Here is a 26,540-nt window from a genome sequence, read left to right on the forward strand (position 1 = left end):
TTGGAATTCCTCCTGTAAACAGATATCATCCTAAAAATAACAAACCAAAAAGGCCCCAAAATGCCCCTATCCATTTGCTGCCCTAAAGTGCTTAGTTTCACACAAACTAACCCTTGTTCCTTTCACTCAGCAATTCCACGTTATTTCTGTATCAGCAGGGCCCTTTTTTCTTTTTGCAGAAACATTCTAGAAGTACTTAAACAGAGCAGTCAGACCTGGGACGCCTGAAACGATCGTCTCGATCAAAATCTCTCTCCCTGTCGAATTCCCGCTCCTTCTCACTTTCATCCCGATCTTTGTCTCGATCCCATTCACGGTCTCCCGAAGGTCTGGAGTCTCGGGGAGGGCCCCAGCTGTCCTCACGAGCCTTCTCTCGTTCTCTCCACCCCCCTGGAAGAACGAAACACAGTCAAAGGAGTTTGTGACTGACCTCTGATCTCTGTTGTAGACAAAGAACCCTTCACTTCCGTCACAGAAACTGGTTCTTCAAGTTCTGACTCCTGAAGATGCAACTCAGGATGTTTGTAAGAAGTTTGCACACAGGAGGCACAGAGAAAACCCTGTGCAAGCTGCTAAATGTAAAGCCAGTAATGCACAGGGCTGCAGTTCAGCAGAGCTGGCTGCACCCTACAGTTTTCAGCCAGAAACCACAAGGGTCTGGTGCAAAACAAGTAAAGCAGAAGCAAAGGGTGTAGCCCAGACAGCAGATTCCTTACTGAAAATCCACAAGTGAGGAGATTTTAAGGAAGCAGATTTTTAAAGAATTTACTGCTTTTTAAAGCACTACTTTAAAATGTGACTTTTGTTACCATCCACTTAACACAGTGCACTCTGCAGTACTGCTCAGTTATTTATGAATGGGAATTCTTTATTATGTAGCCTGCTTTGGCTTTAAATAGGAAAAACTGGAATGCAAGTTTTGATATTTATAGTAAGTTTTCTAAATGTTTGGATTATTTAATTAGTGTCTATGAAAGCTGACATGGTGCCTGCCAATACCTAAGTGAAAAGAACCAGGAAATCAAAATAATATCTAACATTCAAATGTCATCAACAGTTCTGAAAAGAATCAGAAACAGCTCTAGACACCACCAATGACACTTAAAATAGAAATAAACAATACAAGAACAGGGTAATTCAGATTTTAAGGGACCTCAGAAGGTCATCTAATCCAAGCTCTGCTCTAAACAGGACTCTCAGTAAGGGATAAAAACAAAAAGGGAATGTTAAAAACTTTATCTCTGTACACACAGGAAGTGCTTTTCAAAACCACACCCACTTGAAAAAAGTATCAAAATCTTCCTTTAGAAGGAGATAAACTTTAGACACATGGAAGTGGTAGGGAAAGAGTCCAAGGTGTGCTAATCTAGTGAGAATGCTACCAGCAGAGCATTCAATTGCATATTTTGCTTTTGCACACAGGGAGGTGACCAGTGTTAAGTGTGTGACCATCCGTATCTTCCAGACAAGCAAATTTTTTTTAATTCAACCAAATGAAAAGGTTTAATTATGCTAAGTGGAGGAGTGTGTAGCCATGATATTTTCTGAAAAATCCCTTCCTTAGGATTTTTTCTCCTGAGAAGCTGAGAGGCCTCAGGAACAAAATGTAACCAATGGTTATCTGCTGCTGTGGAATGCAACAGGGGCATCTGGGATTGGGCTCATGTGCTTGTTTCTAATTAATGGCCAATCACAGTCAGCTGGCTCAGACTCTCTGAGACACAAGCTTTTGTTATCATTCTTTCTTTTTCTATTCTTAGCTAGCCTTCTGATGAAATCCTTTCTTCTATTCTTTTAGTATAGTTTTAATATAACACATATCATAAAATAATAAATCAAGCCTTCTGAAACATGGAGTCAGATCCTCGTCTCTTCCCTCATCCTCAGACCCCTGTGAACACCATCACAGGACTGTCCACATAAGACAAATTAATCTAGATGTTTTCAGAGCCGATTCTCCCACCTCTGGTATCAAGTATGTTACACCCCCTATCTATGAGGACAATGGAGGGAGGATTATTGTTTGTTTCTATGTTTTACCTGGTTTACCAAACGGTCTCCAGGGACCTGGCCTGGAGTCCTCACCGCCGCGCCACGGGCCCCTGTCATCGTCTCTCCTGGAGAGCCTGTCATCGTCCGCGTTGCGCCAGGGTCCCCTGTCCTCATCCCGCCGGGCCATCCTGTCGTCATCCAGCCCGCGCCGGGGCCCTCTGTCATCATCCAGCCCGCGCCGGGGCCCCCTGTCATCATCTGCAGCCCGCCAGCTGCCCCTGTCATCATCCAGGGCACGCCTGGGGGGCCTGTCCTCATCCAGGGCCCGCCGGGGCGGCCGCTCGTCATCCAGCCCGCGCCGGGGCCCTCTGTCGTCATCTGCCGCGCGCCAGCTGCCTCTGTCATCGTCCAAGCCGCGCCGGGGAGGCCTGTCGTCATCCAGGGCGCGTCTGGGTGGTCTGTCATCATCCAGGACACGTCTGGGGGGCCTGTCATCATCCAGGACACGTCTGGGGGGCCTGTCATCATCCAGGACACGTCTGGGGGGCCTGTCATCATCCAGGACACGTCTGGGACCCCTGTCGTCATCTGCAGCTCGCCAGCTTCCTCTGTCATCATCCAAACCACGCCGGGGCGGCCTGTCCTCGTCCAAGCCACGTCTGGGGGGCCTGTCCTCATCCCCTTCTCGCCTCGGGGGCCTGTCCTCGTCCCCTTCCCGTCTAGGTGGCCTGTCCTCTGCTGATTCTGGAGGACGCTCCTTGTCATCTGCAGGAGCACGCCTGGGCAGATCGTCCCCTCGCCGGGGCAGATCGTCCCCGCGGCGGAACGGTCGGTCATCGTCTCGTGGATCTCCTCGACGCCAGTCTCTGCAAAACCACAGGGAACGACTGAAAAGTGGAAGGTGACATCCAGGAAAGCTTTACATCAACAGCATCAAAACCCTCAGGGCCATTTCTGACTGCACCCTCTTGGTGAGTGGCTCCAGACACAAAGTGTGCAGTTTCAAAATGCACCTTTTAACGCCCTCCATTGCTATGGGAAAGCAGTAGGTCACTGTCCCTACAGCTTCAGTGAAGACTCAGCAGTTCATCATCTCCTTTCAAGCTACAGTTTGGACAGTCCCCTGTTGGTTATCTGCTGCAACACCACAGAGAAGAGGGCTGGCTTCTACACCAAGCCTAATTTGGCAAAATTGACCCAAGTCTGAAAGAATCAATACTAAATAACCCCACAACCATCAATTAAGTATCCCTCTCTCCAAGCACATGCCAACCCTACATACCATTAAGTCTACTGTCTACAAGATTTTAAACATACATTTAGACCATAAACCCTGTTTTTGTCACCACATTAATTTATTTCAGGAAACTAACATTCCTCAGCAATAGAAGAAAAAAAAAAAAAAGAAACAAGAAATAGAACATCACAAAATGTACTGGTACCTGCTTCTTGGCAGAGAAGCTGCACTGGGGTTAAACCTCATGGATTAAAAAAAAATAAAACCCAAACCAAAACACAACAGAAAGAACATCCCAAGGTTTAGAAATCCACTATGCTACTAAAATGTAAACAAAAACTAGCAATGACTTGCTACAAAACAGCAGATGTAGGACTTGAAGAGGTGAGAACAGAGAGACAACAGTTTGTGACAGCTCAAGAGTCTTGAGAATTTTGAGGAATTGCAAACAGTGCATTTCCTGGGTTTGGAAGAATAATGGAGAATGCAATTATCATTGATCTGTGAGGTAAAAACCAAGACATGGAGATTGTTAATTTCCATTTAGATTCAAATTGGATAATCTTCCCCTTTGAAAAAACTGATTATTTTACCATAAAAGACATGTAGAAGAATGGTTATAATGTTTATCAGATGAACAAGTATTTAATTCATTCAGATACTGTCTCAGGGTCTAGGATTTTTAAATCTAATTTTAAATTATTACTTTTAAACTACCTCTACTCTAATCCATCTCTAGGAAAGTTGAATGAGAAATGACTAAGACAAGCTTGCATCACTCTGTGTGGAAAAAACCAAATCCATTGAAGCATACAAATAAAATTAAACACTTCACAAAATCACAGAATGGTTTAGGTTGGAAGAGACCTTGAAGATCATCTCATTTCACACCCTGCCATGTGCAGGGACACCTTCCACTATCCCAGGTTGCTCCAAGTCCTGTCCAACCTGGCCTGGAACATTTCCAGGGATGGGGCACCACAGCTTATGCAATATATTTGTACTGAAAGGCTTCATAAAACAGTTTCATCCAATTGTTAGATTCTGCAGTTCATGACAAAGTGGATCACTACCAAGAATGGCAAGACAGCTTTTAAGGAAAGATGGAATTCTATTTTGTTTATAGAGATCATGCCCTTCTAAAACATTGTAAGAAATAACTAGAGAGAGAAAGAGTCAATAAACTTGCTTCCAATGGAGTCAGAGCAAGCAGTAATGGATTTAAATGGCTGTATTGGAAATTAGGGTTAGACATTTACAAAAATCTATCTACCTACAAGGCTAATTAAGCAATAAAACATACTGCCAACTGGAATCAGCAGTGTTATCTCCATCAGCACAGGCTTTTAAGAACAACTAGATGTGCACCATCAGAAATATTTTTAGCTACAGTTCATCCTGATGTGAAGCAGAAAAACAGACAAATGTTAAAAAATTTTGTTTTCTACAACTGTATAAACAGTTTTCATTATTAGTGAACATATCCAAAATAAATGTAAACAAGTGTGGATATTTTTATATTTTCAAAGTTCAAACTACAATTCATAATATTCTTCCTTCAGAAATCTATCCCTCCCAGTTCAATACAGTTCTTCAGAACTTAGTTTAATTTCTGGCATGTGTTTTCTGCTCTGTGGCTTACTCTGGGACTTCACAGTTACTATCAGTTTTCTAATTGGAAAATCTCTGTACAGGAACACTGTACTTGCTTGTCATCCTTCTCCATTCTGTATTTACAGAACTGACACCAATGTTTGAGTGGGAGAGAAGTTGTTAATTTAAAAAGGAATCCAAGGAAGCATATTGTTTATCACACACAGAAGGTGTCTGCTGGCCTTCACATATCTAAGCCAAATAAAACAGGAATGTTATCTGAGCGTGGTTCCAAGATAAAACCTCTCTCTCATTCTGAGAGCCTTACAAAGCAACTTTTTAACAGAAGGTAACTTTCAGAGATGTAGAGGCATGAGATGCTACTCAGTTAGTGCAGCTTTAGCACCAAAATGGGAGCCTATATTGATCCAATGTAACTGGGGCTTGGTAAGCCCTGATTACCTCTCCACTGGTGCTCGACGCCATTCAGATTCCGGCTCCCCTCCTCTTCTCCAGGAGCTTTCTGACTCCCTGTCACCCCAACGAGATTCCTGCATGCCAAGAGAAATTAGGAACATTCTCTTTGAATGTTTAAAACAAAGATTTTCAACATATAATTCACTCTCAAGCATGTTATGTCATTAAAAACTCACTTGTCACACTGCAGAACGCAGAACTGTCAAGAGTTTGAGTAACTAAAGTATGGTTTTAACTGACTTTATTGTTTCTGCTGCAGTTCAAACAAAAACATTGTTCCCCTTGTGCCACACACTTTACCAGCAGGGTAGGATATATGAAAATACACTAAAAAGTTTATGAGAAGTGTATGAATAATTGAACAGCTACAGTCATCCACAGCCACTACCTGTTGACACAAAAGAGATGTTCTAACAGTTTCACTTTTCCTGGGCCTTTATAAAACAGGAATGAACTTAAGTAATTATTTGCTTTTGTGCTTTCTGATCTCATCAGGAAATGTAACTGAATACACTGAAAGCTCTCTGTGGCAAGAACAATTTTGCTCCCAATTCCTCAGTGCACAGAAGAGGTGAGGTATTGGTGATTCACACAGGTTGCAGGGCAGAGCAATAATCAATCTGTATTTTTTTAAATAAAGTTAAAATGTCTCTCTCCATTGCCAGACAAACTATTTAAATGGATTTTTACGCCTTAATTCCACCACACAAAACTACTTAGCTAAACCATCCAAAATACCTGATTTCACATAATCACACAACCTCTTTATAAGAAGGGTATTCCAGTTTTAAACCCCTCTTTGAAAAGTGCTTTTATTCATCAATATGGCTTAAACATGATCTTGTATATCCACTACTTTGTCTCCTTAAATGCTTTTGAAATGACCCCAAATAACAACGGTGAGCAAAGAATCCCAAAACTGCAAATGGAATTTCTGGAGTGGTACAGGTATCTCTCCCACAACCTGGGCCAGCTTTTCCATATAATCAAGTGCCCACAGATAGGAGACCTCTTATGTGAAAAATACCCATCATGATTATTTACTTGACAGACTGTCAAAACAATTTATATAAGCTGATAACTTATCTTCATAGTGTTCCTCAATGAAATATGTATTAAACAAAGAGAAAGGCTGTGGGAGATGAAATTTAAAACTAGTTCTATTGAAAGGTAAGTTCTGAAAAAGTGGGAGTGTAGAAGGCTTATGGTATTTAATTACATTCTTTTAAACCATTAAACATTTCCAAGTAACTTTTGTTGTTTAATTTCCTGTTGGGTTGGGGTCACAAGTTCTCCCAACCCAAGTTATATTTGTAAAGAGAAAGTTGCACACATATCTTGGTTTTATGTTATTGCATATTTCTTATAAAATACAAAACTGTGCTTTTATGTTTAATCTGGGGGGAATTTTCCTTCAATATCCACTTGAATTTCTGACTTTTGCATGAGTCACTGCACTTGCTTCCAATAGTTTTCCTTCTTTTTGTATTAAAGAAAACTTTGTCCAATATTCATTTTAGTCTTTATTAATTTAGTTTTTAAACAGCTTGGATATCTTAGCTTCCAAGTAATTTCTTTACTTTATTGCTAAATTAGAGATTCCAGATCCTGATGGTGAGCTGAAACTAAGCGACAGTAATTTAATTATTCATTTAGCCACTCACATTATAACTTAAGAAATAAATAAATAAACTCACCTATGACTTTGCAATGCTAACACCTTATTTCAAATAAACTACTGAAGAAGGAGCAGTCAGAAAGAAACAAACCTGCAGGGATTACCCACCTTCCTTGAAAATGGGTCATCCAGCCCTCTCCTCTCTTCCTCTCGGCGGCGCTCTCTTTCCTCTATCTCCATTTCTCTCTGCCGTTTTTTCTTCTCCAGCTCCTCCAGTTTCTTGACCCTCTCCTGGTACTCCCGCTGCTCCTGCTCGCGCTTCTCGCGCTCGATGCGCTCCTTCTCCTCACGCTCTGCACAGGTGCAAACACACAGAGAAATTGTTATCAACACAAATTCCATTACCTTGCTGCATCTACAGAAGGGTTCCACAACACAGTCTCTCCCCTTGGACTCTATAAAAAATAAGCACTTAAAAATACAAGCATTTTGTATGATGTGTTTAGCTAACCACAGAGCCTGTTTTCTGCAAGTTGCCTAACTCAAAAGCAGTAGGAAAAGATACATCCATTAATGAGACATCTGGAACAACTAGCAGAAAGAAGATGTTACAATACCTGTATGGTAATTCAATGTACATACCACAACTGTAGCAACTAAAATATCAGCAACTACCTCAAACATGGTAGAGGATCCTTTCCTTAGAAAACATCAAACAAAAAAATCAGCTAACAGTGTCAGAAATTTGATATTCATGGCTGCTTCTGGTTTTTTGTTTTTTTTTTTTTTTAAATACTGCATTGTGATGAACTCTGATACATAAAATCTTCAACCTCCAATTGACAAATAGGGCAGAAATTCATCCTGCAGTTTGCCAATCACCTCTTCTCCTTTAAAGCCCTGAAACAGGCTATTAGGGCTATCTGACACAACAATTCACAAGGAAAGGTGTGCGAGTCATTTACAATTTTGGAGTTCTTGATCTGATACCAATGTTCTTTAAGATGTGCACAAACAAGTCACCAGAACTCCAACTATAGGCTAAAATCAAAGACTCATTTTTTCATTAGCCTCCCTTACTTTATCTCCTCCTTCACTCATGTCTAGGATCTAAAAAGCTTTATCTTCCTTCTGTGCTGCACAGGTAAGCAAGGAAGGTGCAACAACTGGAATTTGAAAAGACTTCCTCCAAACTCATGAAACAGGAAAGCCAGACACTAGCTGTGTTACAAAATGGGAAGGCTCAAGGATGCAAAGGATGAAGGATTCTCAATCCCACCTTTAAGCAGCTGCTCCTCCCGTAGCCTTTGCTCCTCCTCCTCCTTCTCCCTGTAGTAAGTGATCCGTCTCTCCTCTTTGCGCTGCTTCTTGCGTTCCTCTAGACGGTTCCGCCGCTCCTCTGCCAACCGCTCCTGGAACTGCTTGAGTTTATCCTGAAATACCAACAAGACACCTCAGAACACCACACTCTAATGTCTGACAGCCAGGCAGTTACACAATTGTTAAATAAAGCTACATAGAAACTCAAAACAACTGCAACGTTAATTTTGTTCCACTGAAAAATGACCTGTTTGGCAAGCCAAACTCTTCTGTATTTTGTATAAAAGAATATAGTCCAGTGTAGAAGAAAGAAACAATCAAATCATCATGTACAGTATTAGTCCTTTATCTGCTTTTTCAGAAAGAAATTGCCTAAATAATAATTTATCTATACCTAAAACGTATTACCCAAATATTATTGCAAAGAATAATACGCAGTTACTAATTTATATCAACATAACACCTCTTCTGCTTTTCTTTGGGTAAAGCCAGATTTTACTGCAACATACCCAAATACTCAAAGCCCTAAACAGGCAGATACAGCTGCCTGCCTATATGACACCCAGTGATCCCTTACTAACACCTGTAATGAAATAAACAATTTAGCCCCTCTTTTATTTTCCATATTAGCTATTCCAGAAACTGTCAAAAATTTTAAGTGATACTACCTAGGAACAGGTGCAAGAAATTTAATTTAAAAGTCAAAGCAGAAAATAAGCAATTCCACAGTTCTGAACCATTTTAAATACTAATTTGTTTCTACTTTGATGAAGAATCAGTTTTAGTTCTCCACTTTAAGGGTGCACTTTGTTAGCAATGCCACATCTCAGGTACCTCATACACTGTTCGTCGTGATGCCTTGAGCCTGGCTTCAAATAAATCTCTATCCTCCAACATCCTGGAAAGTCTGCTCTTGTGCTCAAGGGCTTTCTCACGCTCCAGCTGCAGGGTGGTGATCTGAAAACAGAAAATATACAAAGTATAACTTCACTATACATTTGGATTCAAACTACCCCAGCCACTAGAAAGTGAAATTTTTCTCTTCCCCTTTCAAAGCAAAGACAGAAGAAATTACTGTCCACTAAAACAGTGAAAGCACAAAGCTAACAATTTTGTGAATTTGTGTAAAGATTTTCATCTTTCTTTCTTTTTTGGAAAAAGAAAACAGTGCAAACCCCAGTATTTTTCATGCATTGCTAATGCACTTTATCAACTGAACAAAAAATTCTTACCCTTTCTTCTTCCTGTTGCTCCCACAGCTCCATATCATGCACTCTCTGTTCCTCATAGGCAGTCTTTATTAAAGGAATTTCTTCCAAGCGCTTCGCTCTTTCAAAGTAGTCAATCTGAGTAAGGGTAACACATCTTTAGTGTGACACAGTGCATACATAAACGCCTGATTTCTGGAGACTTCTCCAATACAGCTGATATATTATGGCAAAAAAACAACAACCACACTGGACCATCTAAGGTCAGCCTAACCAAGAACCTCCCTCTACCACTGGCAACTAACAAAGTGTACTCCCAGGCAAGGATGCAGGAATGGAGACAGGCACATCATAATTCTCTCTCAGCATCATCCATTTTCAGCTCCCAGCATTTTCTGTGTTGAAAGTATTTTTATATTTTAAACAGTGAATTTCCTCTCTTGTCCTGAGCTCAAAGCTTTTCATATACAACAATGGACTTTGGAAAGAACTCCCGCATGTCTGTGGCTCACAGCATGAAGATCAAACTTCTACCTACAAACAGCTCTGAACACTGCTCCTGCTGGCTTCATTTGATGCTTCTCACTCCACTACCCCTTGCAGGCAGTGCAGGAACAATTGCTCCCACCAGCAGCTCTTACAACAGGTACACTCTTACAGACTGGCACCACAACCTCTCTCTAGAAATCTGTCAGACAGAGGGGTACTATTTTACAAAGACAATTCCCTCACAGAAGTCAATTTGCATCATTGATAATTCTTGTTGGCCTCTTGTCAGACTTTCAGTTCAGCCACATCCTTTTAGACATAAAGAGACCAGAACTGCAGACGCTGCTCAAAATGCAGAAGAACCAAGTTCTCACTGCTAGCAAAGAATGGAAAGCCAAAGACTGAGGAATTCTTTCCCCAGTTTTCCCTATATAAAGTTTTAAATCTATCTAACCAGAATATAATTCAAAGACTTCCTTTTGTCACGCTACTAAGTTGGGTTTTTTTGTGAAGAGCTTTGGAATAAGTTTTTTTTTGAAATCCAACTTAGTTGCACCCATCAGATCAGCCTTAGTCATATATTTGCTTTGACAGCTTCAGAGAACTGTAAGAGGAAGCCCTTGCTAACATTCCTTTTACAGAAGCTGTGCTGACTTTCTCAGGTAGATCGTATTCACTCAGGTGACCACTAATTCCACTGGTAATGTATTTTCTGCTCTTCTGTCCAGTGCAAGGAACAGCTTTACAGACCTGCAGTGTCAAAGGTCCTCACTAGAACCTTTTTAACTAACCTTCCACTTCCTACTAGCCATTTTTCTTCAAACCAATTTTAAGTGACCCAAGTCATCAACTGTACCACAGAACCCCTGTTTCATTCCTGAATAGAGCAGGAAGCCCTGGCTGAGTTTCACCTTGCCCACGTCATCTGTTTCTATTTATTACTACACATTTCTCACACTTTTATAGCTACCCACGTTTCAGACAGATCCTTTTCTATCATCTAGGAGGGCTCTAGCAGTGGAGTTTCTTTCAGTGAGGACTAACACCGTTAATTCATTTTGCTTCTCCGTCACGGCCTCTCCTCTGAACATTTAATCTGTTCTGAACATTTTTTAATTACAAGTCTCCCCAGCTAAGACTCAGTTCACATCCAGCTTAAGGGTCCTTGTTCAAATTAACTCCATTAATCAGAACATTAAATTTTGCACTGAAATCAGAGACCCAATTGGTATATAATACATTTACCTTTCTTTAGTTTCAAACATTTCCAACACCACTATTATATATATATATATGTGTGTGTGTGTATGCACATATATGTATCAACACAGATCACATTCACTAAAAAATTTTATGGACATTTTTACCCTTCCTACTTTGTACCTTTTTCTCCTGATTTTTCAGTCGTTCCTGAAGTTCCTTCTTTTCTTTTTCCAGTTGTTCCACTTGTTTAGCCATAATAAAGTCAGGATCCAATTCTTCAAGATCCTACAACCAAGTAAAGTTATCAATACAAAAAGGAGACAAAACTCCCACAAAAGGTAGTCTTTATTCCCCCAAGTAAAAAAGGTCCCATCCAAACCCAGAACTAAAGTTAATTGCCTCATTTTTAAGAGAGACTACAAGACCAGTTGCAGTACAAACCTATGAAACTCAGGCAGCCCAGCAATGTAACACTGAAATAACAAAATAACTCCCCACTGCAACAATAAATCCCCTACCTCAATATCAATATCTTTAAATGCTTTGGCTCCCAGTTCAGTCTTCTTGATCTGCTCCAAGCGCTCCCGAACAGTTTTCTTTTTGATCTGCTCATGCTCCTGCAGGATCCTCTCCTTCTCCCTCTCCTTTGCCTCCTGGCGCAGCCTCTCCTCCTCAGCTTTCCTCACTTTCTGCAGTTCTGCTTCCCTTTGCTCCAGCTCCTCCTTTTCTCGCTGGATGTTCAAACTTTCCAGGCGCTCCTTTCTCTCCTCTATGGTCTGACGGCGTGCAAGGATACGCTGGTGCTCCTTCCTGGAATTTTTCAGGAAGGCAGTGACTGCCAGCTGATGCTGTTCTTCCTTCTCTTGCTGGATTGAAATTGAGAATAAGACAAGGATGTAAACAATCCCTCTTTAAAAAGGCAGTAAGCAAAACAAGTGCTTCTCAAGGAAAAATGCAAAGTTAATTAATTCTATCCTCCCAACTTGCCAACTGAATGGAAGTACAGCTGTAGTGGTAAATCTAACCACTCATCCAAGAGGCATCCAAGGCAGTGCCAACTGCCCAGAATCAAGTGCATATGGAGAAAGTTGTCTGTAAAACACAATATTCTGCAACATAGCTTGGGTACGACAGTTTTACTTTTCCTGTCCAAAAATATTGTACACCCAGATGTTATTGATATTGAAATCTCTGACTGGAATGCATGCGTGGGCCAATCTTGTTTGTCTCTGTATGTGTTTACAAGCATATCACCACAAAGCTGTTCTTTTAAATTTTGTTATTTTCCAAACACACCAACAGAAGAAAAATGTATCCTAATTAACACATAACACTATTTGTGAGATGATAAAAAAGTAAGTCGACAACTTAAACATTGTATTTAAAAGCATTTTCATTACCTTACAAAAAACACTAGGATTCTAGACACTAGAACACAGACTGCTCTTTAAGCAGCCTTCCCACCCCCAGCATTGCCCAGAGCAGCCCCACAGTTCTTTGTGGACATTCATGCTGTACACACAAGGAGGTGTCAGTGTGCCTGCTCAGGGAGCTGCCCATTTCCATGAGTCCAGCCAAACACTGCAGCCCAAATCAGCTCCCACACTCCCCCAGCTGTGCTACTCCTGAAATGTGAGCACCCACAGGGATATTTTTAGTAACCTGTCACTTCTAGGGCACTCAGCAAAAACACTGAAACATCCATACTTTGCTGCAGATCTGAATGCATTGAAAGCTAAATGGAGGGGCCAGAAACACCAAAGTAAAAAGCTTTAGACAAATTTAATGGTTTTGTGAATTATTAGAAACACGACAAATTAAAAGCTTTTAAGCAACTGACAAAAATGGAAGGTTTTGACCTGACTAGTGAAGGAAAAAAGGATATCAACTTGTTCTGCAGCTTCTCTAACCACACAGATTGATATCAACCTTGATACTGTTCTCCAATTATACAAGTGTAATGACCACTAATGGGTTAAATGAGGAGGATTTATGTCTTATTCAGCTACTAACTGTACTAAGATGTCAAGTGCAAGACTGACTGCCATTTCTATCAATGGATGTATAGTTAAAACATGTTTTTTCTTTCAAAATAACAATCTAATACTCATCACAAATCAAATATTTTTAAGGGAACACCTATATAAAAATATTTTTATCTTAAACACTAATGTATGGTCAAGCTAACATAAAACAAAGTGAGCATTGGGAGCCGTGATGCAGTTCTATGTTCTACATTTAGATTTTAAGAATATTATTTAGTATTTCAATCTGTAGAGAATCTAACATAGACATGTTGCTATCAGCCTTTTTTGCCTATGCAACAAATATCTAAAGTGTCAGCTATGAAATCTTTCATAAACCTGAAACCAATGAAAAAATTATCAGTGTTCTAGTGAAAGAAGTGAAGGTTTAATTTGCCATGAAGAAAGCATGCTGGAAATTTGAGACTGATTTACACCTCGTTGTTACAGAGCTCTGGAAAACCTGAAATATGAGTCTGACCTTGAAGCCAAGAGCCCCAGGGAGGAGGAAAAGAAGTGACAAAGACAGGTCAGGTCTTAAGCTGTGGGATGTTTTTGTTCTATAAAGCTGCATTCCAGGTTTTTCAAAACAGCAGTTTCTCCAGGAAGAATAAATGAAGCAGGCTCTTGGATTTTCAAAAATGCATACAAAACTTTAAACAAATCCTAGTTCTGTAGGCTCACATATGGGACAGTTATTATTTGTTATATCCTAGACCCATTATTTGCAAGACTGGAAACTTTAAATTCAGGCCTCTTGTGTACATATTGTCATATTTTGGTTATGACCAGAAACTAACTAGCTGAGTGCTTTTAAGAATGACTTCTTTAAAAGCACAAAAAACTGATTACCACTAAGCTGAAAAAAAGGAAAGTAAAATGTCTAATCTGAGAAAACACATTCATTAAAATATAAGCTTTGTCAACATTCTCCTAAGACTTTAAACGACTTACCATTAAGTGAGGAGGCTTAATGACTGCAAGAGCCTTAGCCAGAGCTGAGGACATGGCAGTCAGCTGGTTTCTGATCTGCTCAGAAGGCATGCTCTGTAGCTGAGGGCCCAGGGGAGCATCCTCTCTAGTACAGTAATTCAAATCTGAACCAAAACTCAGTGTCCGGGTTGTGTGATCAAGGCGAACCTTTGTAAAAACAGAAAAAAAAGGAAGAAAAAGGATTGGATTTTTTATTGAACAATTTCTCTGTTGCTCTGCCTATGACCACTGTGAGTCAAGAGAGGCTCTAAGCAGAAATAACTTAAAAAAAATTAGTAGGAGAAAAATAGCACTGTCAATGAAGGTATATTTCTATGGTTTAGAAAAAAAAAACCCCAAACAAGAACAAAACCAGAACCACTGGAAGAGACTGAACTTTCAATGACTCAAGGAAATGAGCACTGAAAGACAAATCACTCTTGTCTCTTCCTCCACACTGTCAAGCAGTTCCTTTTTATCATATGCAATACACATGACCCCAGACATGACTGACACAGTCTTTGTACAGCCCTCACCTGTAGGTCACAATGCCTGGCTGCATCCACGATACAACGCTCCAGCTGGAAAGCATCCACAAAGGGAACCAGGGTGCACAGACGAGCAAACTCAATGCTTTGATAAATCTGGGCCACCTGAATGTGAACAGAAACATCAAGTATTTTTCCTCAATAAAAAGAAATCAGAAGTAGAAGTTGTTGTAGAGGCCTTAAAGTTAACTCGCTTAATTGTCAATAAATGAACGTATACATAAGAATGCAGTTGCAAATACTGTTTGAGGATTCTATTTCTGTACTGTATTCAGATTAAACCCCATTCCTGAATGGCTGCTTTGTATGAAGGAGACTGGCAGCAGTAACTACATCCAGCTATGCTGCTAATTAGCCTTCAACTATTTCTTTAGCACACCAGAAATAACACTGCTCATCACTGGCAATGAAAGCAGGTCAATGAAATGTGCATTTTATAAAAAAAAACTTAGATACAAATACAATTTAAAAAAAAAAAAGAAACTAAAAATCAAAGTGAAAAACTTCCCTCCCTGACCTTACTCCAAAGAGAAGTAATGATGAAAGTCTAGAGAAGAAACTACACCACTGTACCCCACTATCAAGTATATCTACTATTGTTGTATTTAAATTATGCACCAACTGAAGATATGGGTTATATATTAGAAAAATGTATTTGAAAATCAGTCTTCTATTTGATAGAAAGAAAAATTATTTCAGCATTAAAGTTTTCAACTTAATCTTCCTCCAAAGCATATTCTATCTAGCTTATGTATATTAGGAACATACACTATCTTTACTCATACCTGCTGCAGAAGGCGAAGGATGGTGTTGTTTTGCAGGTGAGGAATGTACAGCTGCAGCTCAGGTTCCTTCTCAGCTTGGTCCTTCACCCAGTTCAGAACCTATCAAAAGTCTGAAAAGTTACTCTATCTGCATTGACCTGTACAAACTTCACCATTAAAGTAACATTTCTGGTTTACACTCTTAAAACAAGAGCACTTCTGTCCAGATACTGTTTTACTGAAGGGCATCCTTTGATCAGAACACTTACAGTTACAAAGGAGAGCTGACAGTTTTTGTATGAAGGCGACTGACAGTACTGGCAACATTTACCACACTGCTAATTTACCTTCAAGTTCTTTTTAGCACCTCAAATATCTTTGTTCCCACTATCAAAGAAAAAGAACATGATGTGCTACATCAACTGCAGAATTTACACTAATCTAATCAACAGCTCTCACATTATTCTAACTCCCAACACTCTACCTTTTAATAGTAAAACCAGTCATTGGTTCATCTTTCCACTTAGCACACAACCCACTTGCCAGCATATGCCCACGTGTGCACACAGTGTTCTTATTTTGAACCTTTAAACAAAATTAACTCAGTATCATCTCCACCAACAAAACCTTCTGACACATTCCCAAAACTCTGCACCTTCATGGAGCCCTGTGAATAGCACCCAAAAGATCTGAGGGAATTTTCATTCTATTTCAGTAACCTGTGCACATGCCGTGCACATGTCATGGTAATGGAACTTCACCAAATCAAGGCTACTACTGAAAAACCAGGCAATAGAAAAAGGTGGTTGATATTTACCACAAATCAATACTGAAATAACAGACTATTAGTCAAGACCAATTACTACACACACAGAGCTACAAAAACCTTACCTTGCTGACACGGGCACTCAACTTGAGGGGGTGAAAGTCTACTTCAAGCCAATTGTAAAGTTCTTTCACTTCTGGGACAACATATTGCACTACATTGAACCTGACCTACAGTCAACAAAAAAAATCCAAAGATCCCAACATAAATACAGTATTAACCAATAGTTAATGCTTTAAGAATTTCATATTTAACAAGTTAAACAGGAAACAGATGTGGTTTTTAAAACAGGAAACTAGGTATTTTTCATTACATTCTTAACTGCAGTGACAGTAATTCTACACTACATCAATTAAATGTAGTTAAAAATGGGAAAGTAGACAAAAAACAAGCAATCTAAACAGACTAGAGTGCCATCCTCAGCCATTTCTAAGACACAAGCCTACTACACAAAAACAGGCCCACATCCAAACTAAAACCATACATCTCTGTTCATTATTAAATTTCTGAAGCCTTAAATTGTGGGTTTGAGGCAGACTGGAGAGGTGCTGCAAGAGGAATAAATTCAAATTGTAAAATGAGCTTTGAACCTAAATTTTAGATATGAGTGCAAATGACTGCAAGAAATCCAAACATTCTCTGAAAATAGCCATTACTTAAAGTCTAATTTGTTTATGAGCATTGGGGGAGGTCTGAAGAAAGATAAATCTAACACCCCTTCAAATTAAACACAATGAAGTTTTCATAATCACTTAGATCCAACATTTGACATCTGGCCTGCGCTTATCCAAAATACATTTAAAACAGAAAAATAAGCACTTGGTTCAGTTAATTACACACTTCAGAGTTGGAAAAAAACCCCAAAGTTCTAGATCACAACATGTTTCAGACCCCTCAGTGTTTCTAATCACTATTTAAAGACTCCACTGAATTGCACACAAGTGTTCATTACCACTGCCATTTCCAAACACTCCTTGTGAATCTGCAATTAAGTTCCAATTACCCACACAGCTGTTTTAGCTATAAAATTGCTGTCCCACAGCTAAGCAGAGTGCTCTAGAAGGAGCAGGACTCAGCACTAAAGAGCTGCTGAGCTGAGCCCTAGTGCCCACCATGTCGTTGATGAGGCTGGCCCGGGTAGGGGGCGCCTGCAGCCCCAGCAGGGTGGCCAGGCGCCGCTGCTTCTCCACGATGATTCCATCCATGTCCAGGAGACGAGCAATGTCAGTTCTCTCTGGAGTTATTGGAATGGACAGCGTTGCCAGAAGGACTCGAGTGGACATCCTGGTGAAAGAGCAGAAGTGCAAGAGAACACTTAGGAATTCCTGTTCATGTATGTACCAGGTCAAGAGAGGAATGGGGAGCATCCATGATGCAAAACTGTGTAAAAACACCAGAAATAACAGAGGAGACACCAACTATAGCATGAGAGGAAACAGTGAAATCTTGTGAGGAAAACACCACCACTCAAAAGAGAAAAAGAAAACAAACCCCCAGATATTTATTGACTTGCATATCTTCTCAGTAAAGAGAAGGAAGCTTAACTGAGGTGATGCTAATGTTTGAAATACTTACACTGCAGCTTTGTAAAACATCCTCCTTGCTCTAGCTTTCTTTTGAGGCAATTAGTACTGGCCAATTTAGGCAGAGCTGCTCATAGCCATACACGTCATCTGCTTCTTTTGGGGTACAATTTAGTTTATTTTTGAACCTAGGGGGTTAAAAGTAGATTCTAAGATCACAGCAAGTATCTTTCCCCACCTCTGCATCTCCTCTTGTGTGAGATTCTTTCGCATTTCTCTTGATAAGTGATAAAGGCGGTGAAGGGTGGATGCGTGAAAAAGAGCATTTCCTGATTTCCAGAAGACAGTTGAAACTTTGTGGTAGTAATTTGCCATCAGCTGTGGTTTGGGTGGCTTCTTAGACAATGCAAATAGTCCATGAATATCTTCCACTGCTTTGAAAGCTTCCTAAAAAATCCCAAAACAACCAAATACACCATTGTTAGGAAGTTTTTTGCAGCATCATAAAAAAGGAAAAATGTAAATTTATTATAGGTTATAAGACTATATATATATTAATATATATAAGACTATATATATTATAATTAATATATTAATATTAATATATATATAAGACTATATATATATTAAATATAAAATATTTAATACTACTGAAAACTGTGATCTTCAGTTTTGTCAGCTACATGAAATTAAATACTTCTTTCTTAATAAATTATTTGGACAAACTTACTTTAACTATCTGCTTAGAAGTTTGTATTTTTGAAAACTTGTTTCATTCCAATTTTCAAGCTAGAAACCAAGGTGGGTAGGGAGCCAAACAAAAAATCTCTCAAAGTTCTACCATCAAAGTTTGGTTTGAAATGCTGTGCAGGAACACCAGACTAAGCATTCAGTATTCTAGATATTAAGACTTTATTCTTTAGCTCTTATCCTCTCTTCATCTTGCTGCGTGTACCATGAGACAAGAACAGCTTGGGGAAAATTCTGGCAAGGCTGCAGACCAAGCGTGATGGGGAGCCCTGCTGCATACCTGCCACAGCTCCATGCTGATAGCACTGTCCAGCTGCACCAGCCTGGTCTCCAGGTGCATGGACTGGCTGTCAGGGTTGTTGAGGTTGATGGCTGTGCTTTGGTTGTGGTGCCGCTGGATCTGCCCCAGGTGCATGCGCAGGTTATCGCAGAGCTTGCGGAACTCCGCTTTCCGCGTGTACTGCAGGCAGAACTTGAAAGCTGCAAAAAAGGAATGATGGAAATGGAAAATGTTCACTAATGGTGACTTCACGGTACTTCTAAATGGGATTCAAGTATGTAAATCAGTACACTTAAAAAATCTTCATTTGCAGTCAAAAGACATCTCAAACATGATACAATCTGTCACACATAATGAGTAAGTGACAATGCAGTGCATTTTCATCTTGACCTCAAAAGATGAAGATGTTTCCACATAATTAAGATTAAAGAGCAAAGGGAATACTTTAAGTCTCTTTAAAAATGTTCTAATTTATGTAGTGATTCCAGCTTTTAGTCTGAACTAAGAGCACACAAAATCCTGTGAATGGCATGAATTCAGGTTTTGGCATTTTATAAAATGTGGGGGAAAAATTCTCAAGTCATCTAAAGATGGTAACGTCAAACGAAGCTTTCAAATGACTGGACATGACACAGACAAAAACCCTGTCATTAATCCCATAATTCTCAAACACCAGTCCTTGTTCTGGCTTCCAGAGATAAGCACAACACAAGTGCAGGAAAGAGGTCAAGAAGAGGGGATGGACTGTAGAGGGGGATCAAGGCCACCCAAAACCCTGGAAGCCCTCCAACCCATTTCCAGAAAGGTCCAGAAGAACAGATGGAACAGGAGAACGGATTTGCATAACAAGTGAGAAATTCATCTATAAAAAGGTCAAGCCCAGGTGTGTGTACACCCCAGGACACCCCCATCAGCTGGATCAACACTGAGGACTGGTGACTTCTCTCTTTTACCCTCCCATTCTTTCTCTCTAACCCTCTCTTTAATTCAACCCTCTCTTCTTCCACCCTATCCCTTTACCCAAAACCCACTTATGTGGGTTATACTGGGACTAACACACCAATTTTCATGCCAAGCATGCCATTCACTACTAAAACTATGTAAGCTTTCAAGGACCCTCTGATTCTTGTTGTTCCTTTTGACCACATGCATCTACAAATCTTGATGTTCCCCTCCCCTTCAGGGGGACACACCACATCATTACAGTTCAAGTTTCCATCTTTTGCACCTACCTTGCTGTGCAATGTCATGGTACAGGCGTTCTACTCGAGAATTATTTCGGAGAAGATCCAAACACTGCCTGTAGGACTCCCACAGAAATTTAACCCAGGGTGTCAAAAGCAGGCGGTCAGTACGATCCTGAGTGTCTTCTCCACTCACAGCACTCAAAAGAACACTTCAGTCAGGGCAGTGGGGTAAGGAAAGAGAAAAAAGAGAAATGGTTTATTCCCTATAATTCTTTCTCATCAGTTTTTCTTACCAAGTTCTAAGATGAGTCTGGAAAAATCTGAACAGCTAATTGCTGCTGAAGGTCTATTGCTTATTTTCAAACTGGTCCCTCAGACTGCTCTCAGACTGCTCCCTTTTCTTTTAAAGGACATAGATAATTATTTCAAAGTTTTAAGTTTCAAACTTTGGCCACTGCATATATGACTGATATGTCCAAGCTCCAGAGGTAAGACATCAGAAGCTTGTATCCTTCAAAGGAAACTAACTCCAGGACCTTCACCTTCCCTTTCCTAGCAGGGAGCTGTGTCCTGTACCTCTGTTAGAGTCAAGTATCAGTGCCAATGCAGACACTTTAGTACTTGCTGACACTTCCCTTTTAGTCACCAGCACTGCTGCCAGAGTTCACTTCATGTTGACATGTGACACAAATGCTGTGTTATGATCTGCACACATCAGAAACCAGAATACTCACACTAGCATTTCAAATCCTTTACAAATTCTGACATGAAAAAGATTATTAAATACATCAGAAGTAATACAATAATCTTGCATTTAGAGCTTCCCTCACCACAGGAATATAAGGCAGGGGAAAGCATTCCCAAGACACTGAGACCAATTCAGTGCTATGTCCCATATGATCCCTTTCTGCTAAACAATCCATTCAACATGTTTAACTCACAAAAAAACATCTTCCCTAAGCCTTCATTTTGAAAATTCTTTTTGAACTGTTTTTAATATAAAATCTCAACTCTTGTATCTTTTCTACTACACCATTTGCAGCTCTCATTGTCATCCTTGGCTACTACATAAACTATTAAACACGACACATCACCAGTGCTTTCACTAACAGATCAAGAGGTGAATCCAGCAAAAAAGCATGAGAAGTCTAGAAAACAGGACCTAAAAAACACTAAGGAAACTGTGCTTGTTTAGAGGAGAAGTGTGATTGAAAAGATCCACTCTCTAGTCCTCTGTTATAGAAAGGAGAACAAGGAAAAGAGAGGTCAGTAAATCTTCACTGTTTAACTATTAGTGGATTCCTCTATAACAATTTCAGGCACTGAAATAACATGAATGACACTGCCCCCTATTGAAGACACGTCTGTCACCTTCTCTTTTTTGCAACCAACTTCTACTAGAGAGTTTTGCTGTTAACATGTAATACAGAGCAGGTTTTTGAGTATTATTTGACTACTACAACTCTATTCCTATGCAAGACAAATATTCAGTCATTTCTTCCAATTTTTTATAATTTCTATCACCATTCTATCACCATTACCTATCCTATTAATTCTCTCTTGACTGTACATATCGTGTTCTTTCTTCTATTATCTCATCACTTAACCAAGCAAGTATAAAGTAACACTTCCTTTTGTTTGTAGGTGCACAATGTGGAGAGAAGAAATGAAGGCTATCACACACAAGAATTACATTGGTCTGATATAATTAACAGCATTTCTACATCAACTAGTAATGATCAGTTTACCATAATAAACTCTCCAAAACCACTACAGATGCAGATCTGAGCAGACACTGGAAAGTGGTGACCCAACTCCCAGAACCATTCCCACTGCACCTAGATTTTCTACTTCTTACTGCTTACTTTCTTTACTCAGGTTTTTATTCAATGTAGAATTCCTGCCTTTATCCCCATCTATAAAATCTCTAGAACACCACTAGTATTCCATTTCAAGTCTACCACATTTCTATCTCAGCTCTGCGACTGAAATTAGGGATACTTTCTATGAATTGCTACATTTTAAAGACAGGCTGCACACCTTTCTGGAGTCTGAATGTTATCCAAGTCTTCTATGTCCAGTACCATCTGCTGGGATTCTTCCTTAGCTGCTTCTGTTTTTTCTTCAGCTAATTTTAAATAGGCTCGAACAACATCCTCCAAGGATTTGATGTTAACCTACACCAAAGGCAAAAAAATGGGAAGATGTTTCCACCCACAACAGGCAACATATCTTTTAAAATGTAACTGCTACAAACCCAAGAACATCTAAAAAGCAGATTAATCCTAATTCAGGGCAAATCAGTTACTTTTAGATTCTATCAGCTGACAGGTACCACGCTTGCTATAAATACACACAATAAAAACTCAAAAGCCATACCTGCTGGCAAATATTCTTGTACTGGTACAATCCTTCTTTTGCCAGGTGGCTCTTGCGCAGATCCACGCAGAGCTCCAGGTACTTCAGCATAATTGGCTCGTGGATTTTCTGCCATGTTCGGTGTTTCTTACTTTTCATAACATCATAGAGAACATCGAGAGCAGGCTGCTTTTTGCCAACCTCAAGAAATTCTGAAAGTAAAATCCCAGTTAGCAAAAACTTGCACACCAGAAGATGCATTTTTTTATGCTTAACACAGGAAACATTCAGTATTTAATTAACTCTACCCAGAGTGCATTGATGGTTGGATTTAGTTGGCCAGATCAAAAACCTTGGCAACTCAGTGCCAGTCGTTCAATGACGTAACTGGCAAACAAATGTTGACCAGGAAATTTACATGGGAATTTCAGGACAGCAGAGATGTCTCTCCATGCATCCAGGCATGACTGAGCACTTCATACACATGAATGTGTATAAATACACACATCCAGTTTTAACCATCCTGGTTTCAGCAAGGACAAGGAATACCCACCAGGAGGCTTGTGGGTACAGCACCTACCAAGGGCATTTAACAAGGTATAAAACATACCACAAATGTGACTGAATGTACTGCTCTCAGGTGGGGGAGGGAGAAAGGAAGGAGAGGAAGGAAAAAAACTTCACTCAGCAAAGTTGTTCATTTGTTGTTTTAAACTCCTGAGTGGTTTAGCACTTCAGTTTACAGAAGTTACATCAAAAGCTGCTGCAGTTTAGTTGAAGGGTCAGACACTTTTTAATCAGCCTTGCTGCTGAAACCAGTGCCCCATTTATTCCTTCCTAGGCAGCTGCTGTTATTAACAGGAGCTCTCAGCATCACAGCAGCTCCCACCTCTGATAGCCCACACATTCTGCCTTGCACAAAACACAGCAAACCACCCACTGGAAAAACTGAGGCAGCGACCCACATACACACAGCCCCTACTCTGAATGAACTCTGCACTGCAGAACAGCACGAGAAATGAACACACAGAATGGGAAGCAAACAGGTTTAAAAGATAAGCGAGGTCAAGTACAGCCAGTAGGAAACATGCCTGTTCTTAAAGGCTGAGGGGTGGAGTCAGTACTGCCATGAAGTGCCTTGGAAAGCACTCATTCCTAAAGAAATAATGGCAGAAACTGTTAAAGTAGGGGCCTGCTCCAGGGGCTCAGACATCACAGAGCTTCCAAGTTCTGGAATCTCAAATTTGACATTAAACATGGCAAAAGGTTTAGACTGAAAGCAGCAGAGTGGTTTTAATTTAAGGACCACAACAGCTCATATTCATGGATCAGTTTATGCAAATAATGAGCTGGCAGAAGATGAGCAAGCTCCTTTCTAGAGAAAGCACTGTGATACAACTGAAGATAATCAAAGTTACGGTGTGGCAGTACCCAGCAGAACTTTACTCACCAGGGGAATTTTAATAAAGCTACCCTCCATCCCATAATTTACACTGCTCTTCTATCTCAGAGCTGCTTTTGAGACAACTACTGTTGAGCTTTACACTTTATTTATGAAAATAAACTTGAAAGGCAAGTTTGATCCTGCAACAATGCCAGGGCACTCCAAGCACAGTGCTCAGTGGTCAATAACCAACTGGACAAAGCACAAAATTAATTTATGTTGTTTTGAAACTTTTAATTAACTCTGGCCAAGCAGGTTCTTACAAGTAAGTCAAATAATTAAGGCTAATTTAAGAGACACTTCAGTAAAAGCACAAAATGAACCTGAAGAACCAATTACAGCACACAATGCCAAGCTCTGCAGTAGGAACTGTAAGTTATGGAAATTCAGATCTGTAACATATAAACTGTAAAGCTGAGTCCATAAGTAGCTGTAAGAGTTACCTTCTACTAGTTTTGTTCTTTTATACTACTTAAAATGCTAACAGGTATCCAGAGTTGTAACTGAAGCTGAGTGGTCAAGAACCAGCTGATACACATCAACAACTCACCTACTGCTGCTAACCCAAAATCCTGAATTAAACTCCATTTTCAATCTGAGAAAACATGTCACTACAAAAGGTGACAAAGATGTCAAGTGCTTTACAGTATCTCTAACAGTGAGCAGGCTTAGTATCTGCAACAATAAAACACTCCTTAAAGTTGCATTACATCCCTGAATACAAAGCAATGCCAAATATAACAATAGCGGAGGGTTGGCCTTGACCTACATTTATCAATTATAAAAACACTTTTCTTACATATCTGTATACACTTAAACTCCTTCATGCTCTTCGTATTTCCAAACATCACCTCTGTATGTTGAAGTCACTGAGAACATAAAGTGCTTCTAATGCTCACTTGAGCCTTACTTATAAAACACACACTGAAACTCTGGAAACTGCACTGAATGTCCCCATTAAAAATGCCAGTTTAACATTAAACTGCTTCCTGCAACACACAATCTGCCTTAGGTATGACTTTCCACCCTTTAATATGCTTGGCTGTGGTTAGATTGAGCCCCTGCAGTTTGTAAGTGCTGACACTGCTTGTCATGTTTTCCATTCAGTCCACTGAAATTCAGGATTGCCAGCATCTGTCTGGAGAACACCCCCTACAGCTCCACTCCTTCACTTCAACACAACTTAGCAGACTTGCAGCAGTATAAGAAATGTGAACTTAAATACCAGGAAAGCATCAATAATAATAATAATAATGAGCAGTTTAAAGTCAATATTCCAGAAATGTGATTTGCACACCAAATATCACTTCCTTACTCAAGAATTTCCAAATGTAAATGAATTTATATATTATGGTACGTGCATCTTTTCCAGTGCAAGGACTGACACAACACATCTTCATCCCTGAATGCTGCCTGAAGCTGATTTTATCTTTCATCTTTTTATATTTGTGGGAAAGATTTTTACAATGAATTTTTGATTAAAAATCTTGAGAATGTGCAGTACTTTCACATTTTCTTGTTACGCTAAGTGCTTGAATAATGCAGAGTCCCCAGACCACACAGCCTCTCCTGCTGTCATTTAAAGACCCATAAATCATCTCTAAGTTGTGGATGTCTTTAAGTGTCATCTTTCGATCAGCCCTGTGACAATGATCAGTCTAAATGGTCTTGCTAAGGGCTTAAAATAGGATACTATAAAAAACAGAAGCGTCAAAGCCATATGTTTGGCCCGAAATGAGCCAGCTGATAAATATAACCAGTCCAGCTTTTATGTGGCAGTCAGAAAGCAACGGCTACAGGGCTGAATTGTCTCTCTCGGTCGGTCTTCTAGGGACAAACCAGTGTTACCAGCCCGTGCAGCAGCGAGGGAGTTTTACCATTTGCGTTCTCACCGGAGTCACGCGAAGGACGGGATACAACACACGGAGCCCACAAGGGCCCGGGATCAGCCCGGGTGTGCGATCACCGCGGGCAGGGCAGCGCGCTCCGGCCCGCTCATGCCGAGGCCGGCGGGCTGAGGCCGTGCCAGCCCCGGCCGCCGCGGCTCCCCCTCCGCCCGGAGGCGGCCGTGGGGCCCAGGGGAGCGGGAGGCGGGGCCGGGCCCGCTCCCCGCGTCCGCCGGGCCTGCCTCCCCTCCGCCATGCGGCGCGGCCGCGCCGGCCTGCCCGGCCCATTCCCCGCGCCGCCGCCGCACCGCCCGCTCCCTCCCGGGCAAGCGCTCCCTGGCAGCCTCCGCTCAGCGCCGGGGCATTCCGGGTGGGCTCTCCCGGGCGGGCCCGGCCGCGGGGTCCCGGGGCGGGCGCGGCCGGGAGCCGGGGAGCGGAGCGGGAGGCGACCTGGCGCTGTGTGTGTGTGGGCGCGGCCCGCACTGACCGTTCGCCCGCTTCAGGGCGTTCTCGGGCCGCTGGAAGTACACCGGCATGATGGCGGCGGCGGCGGCTCCTCACGGGGCGGCGGCGGCTCCGAGCTCCAGCCAGGCGGCACGCGCGGCCGGAAAGGGAGGGAGCGCCAGGGGAAGGGGAGGGAAAGGGGCCCGCGCGCGCCGCCACGGCCGCGGCGGCGGAAGCGGAAACCCCGCCCGGCGCGCGCGCGGGCCGCCCGGCCGGACCGGCACCGGAGCCACGGGGCATTGGGATAGGGACCGGGAGGGGATCGTGGGGAAATCGCGGGAAAAGCGGGAGGGGGATTGGGACCACGACCCTGAAGGGATCGTGAGATGGGGTCATG

At 41.2% G+C, this 26,540-nt stretch overlaps 1 protein-coding gene and 1 non-coding gene across 3 annotated transcripts in view; both read right to left on the reverse strand.

Annotated features, from left to right (window-relative positions):
* Window positions 1–26,339, reverse strand: part of EIF3A (eukaryotic translation initiation factor 3 subunit A) — a 29,244-nt gene extending 2,905 nt beyond the window's left edge. The window contains exons 1-21 of one of the 2 annotated variants that reach the window (XM_071446443.1): window positions 26,187–26,339; window positions 22,391–22,581; window positions 22,052–22,188; window positions 20,057–20,220; window positions 18,825–19,024; window positions 18,033–18,241; window positions 17,384–17,555; window positions 16,337–16,441; window positions 15,467–15,565; window positions 14,670–14,786; window positions 14,116–14,301; window positions 11,656–12,003; window positions 11,318–11,422; window positions 9,470–9,583; window positions 9,072–9,194; window positions 8,197–8,350; window positions 7,086–7,270; window positions 5,285–5,373; window positions 2,481–2,858; window positions 2,041–2,450; window positions 216–390 (exon numbers count right to left, since the gene is read on the reverse strand). In XM_071446443.1, coding sequence (XP_071302544.1) covers window positions 216–390; window positions 2,041–2,450; window positions 2,481–2,858; window positions 5,285–5,373; window positions 7,086–7,270; window positions 8,197–8,350; window positions 9,072–9,194; window positions 9,470–9,583; window positions 11,318–11,422; window positions 11,656–12,003; window positions 14,116–14,301; window positions 14,670–14,786; window positions 15,467–15,565; window positions 16,337–16,441; window positions 17,384–17,555; window positions 18,033–18,241; window positions 18,825–19,024; window positions 20,057–20,220; window positions 22,052–22,188; window positions 22,391–22,581; window positions 26,187–26,235 — 3,710 coding nt within the window. In that variant the 5' untranslated portion in view covers window positions 26,236–26,339. Of the gene's footprint in view, window positions 1–215; window positions 391–2,040; window positions 2,859–5,284; window positions 5,374–7,085; window positions 7,271–8,196; window positions 8,351–9,071; window positions 9,195–9,469; window positions 9,584–11,317; window positions 11,423–11,655; window positions 12,004–14,115; window positions 14,302–14,669; window positions 14,787–15,466; window positions 15,566–16,336; window positions 16,442–17,383; window positions 17,556–18,032; window positions 18,242–18,824; window positions 19,025–20,056; window positions 20,221–22,051; window positions 22,189–22,390; window positions 22,582–26,186 lie in introns of both variants that reach the window. The other variant, XM_071446441.1, reaches the window with a different exon arrangement.
* On the reverse strand, window positions 14,982–15,114 carry LOC139599300 (small nucleolar RNA SNORA19). Its single transcript, XR_011682213.1, has one exon. It is a non-coding gene; the product is annotated as a small nucleolar RNA SNORA19 (small nucleolar RNA).
* Window positions 26,340–26,540: the final 201 nt, after the last annotated feature.

Source organism: Agelaius tricolor, unplaced genomic scaffold (genome assembly GCF_023055355.1).
Source record: "Agelaius tricolor isolate 1412-34295 unplaced genomic scaffold, bAgeTri1.0.p SCAF_22, whole genome shotgun sequence".
Lineage (NCBI taxonomy): Eukaryota > Metazoa > Chordata > Aves > Passeriformes > Icteridae > Agelaius > Agelaius tricolor.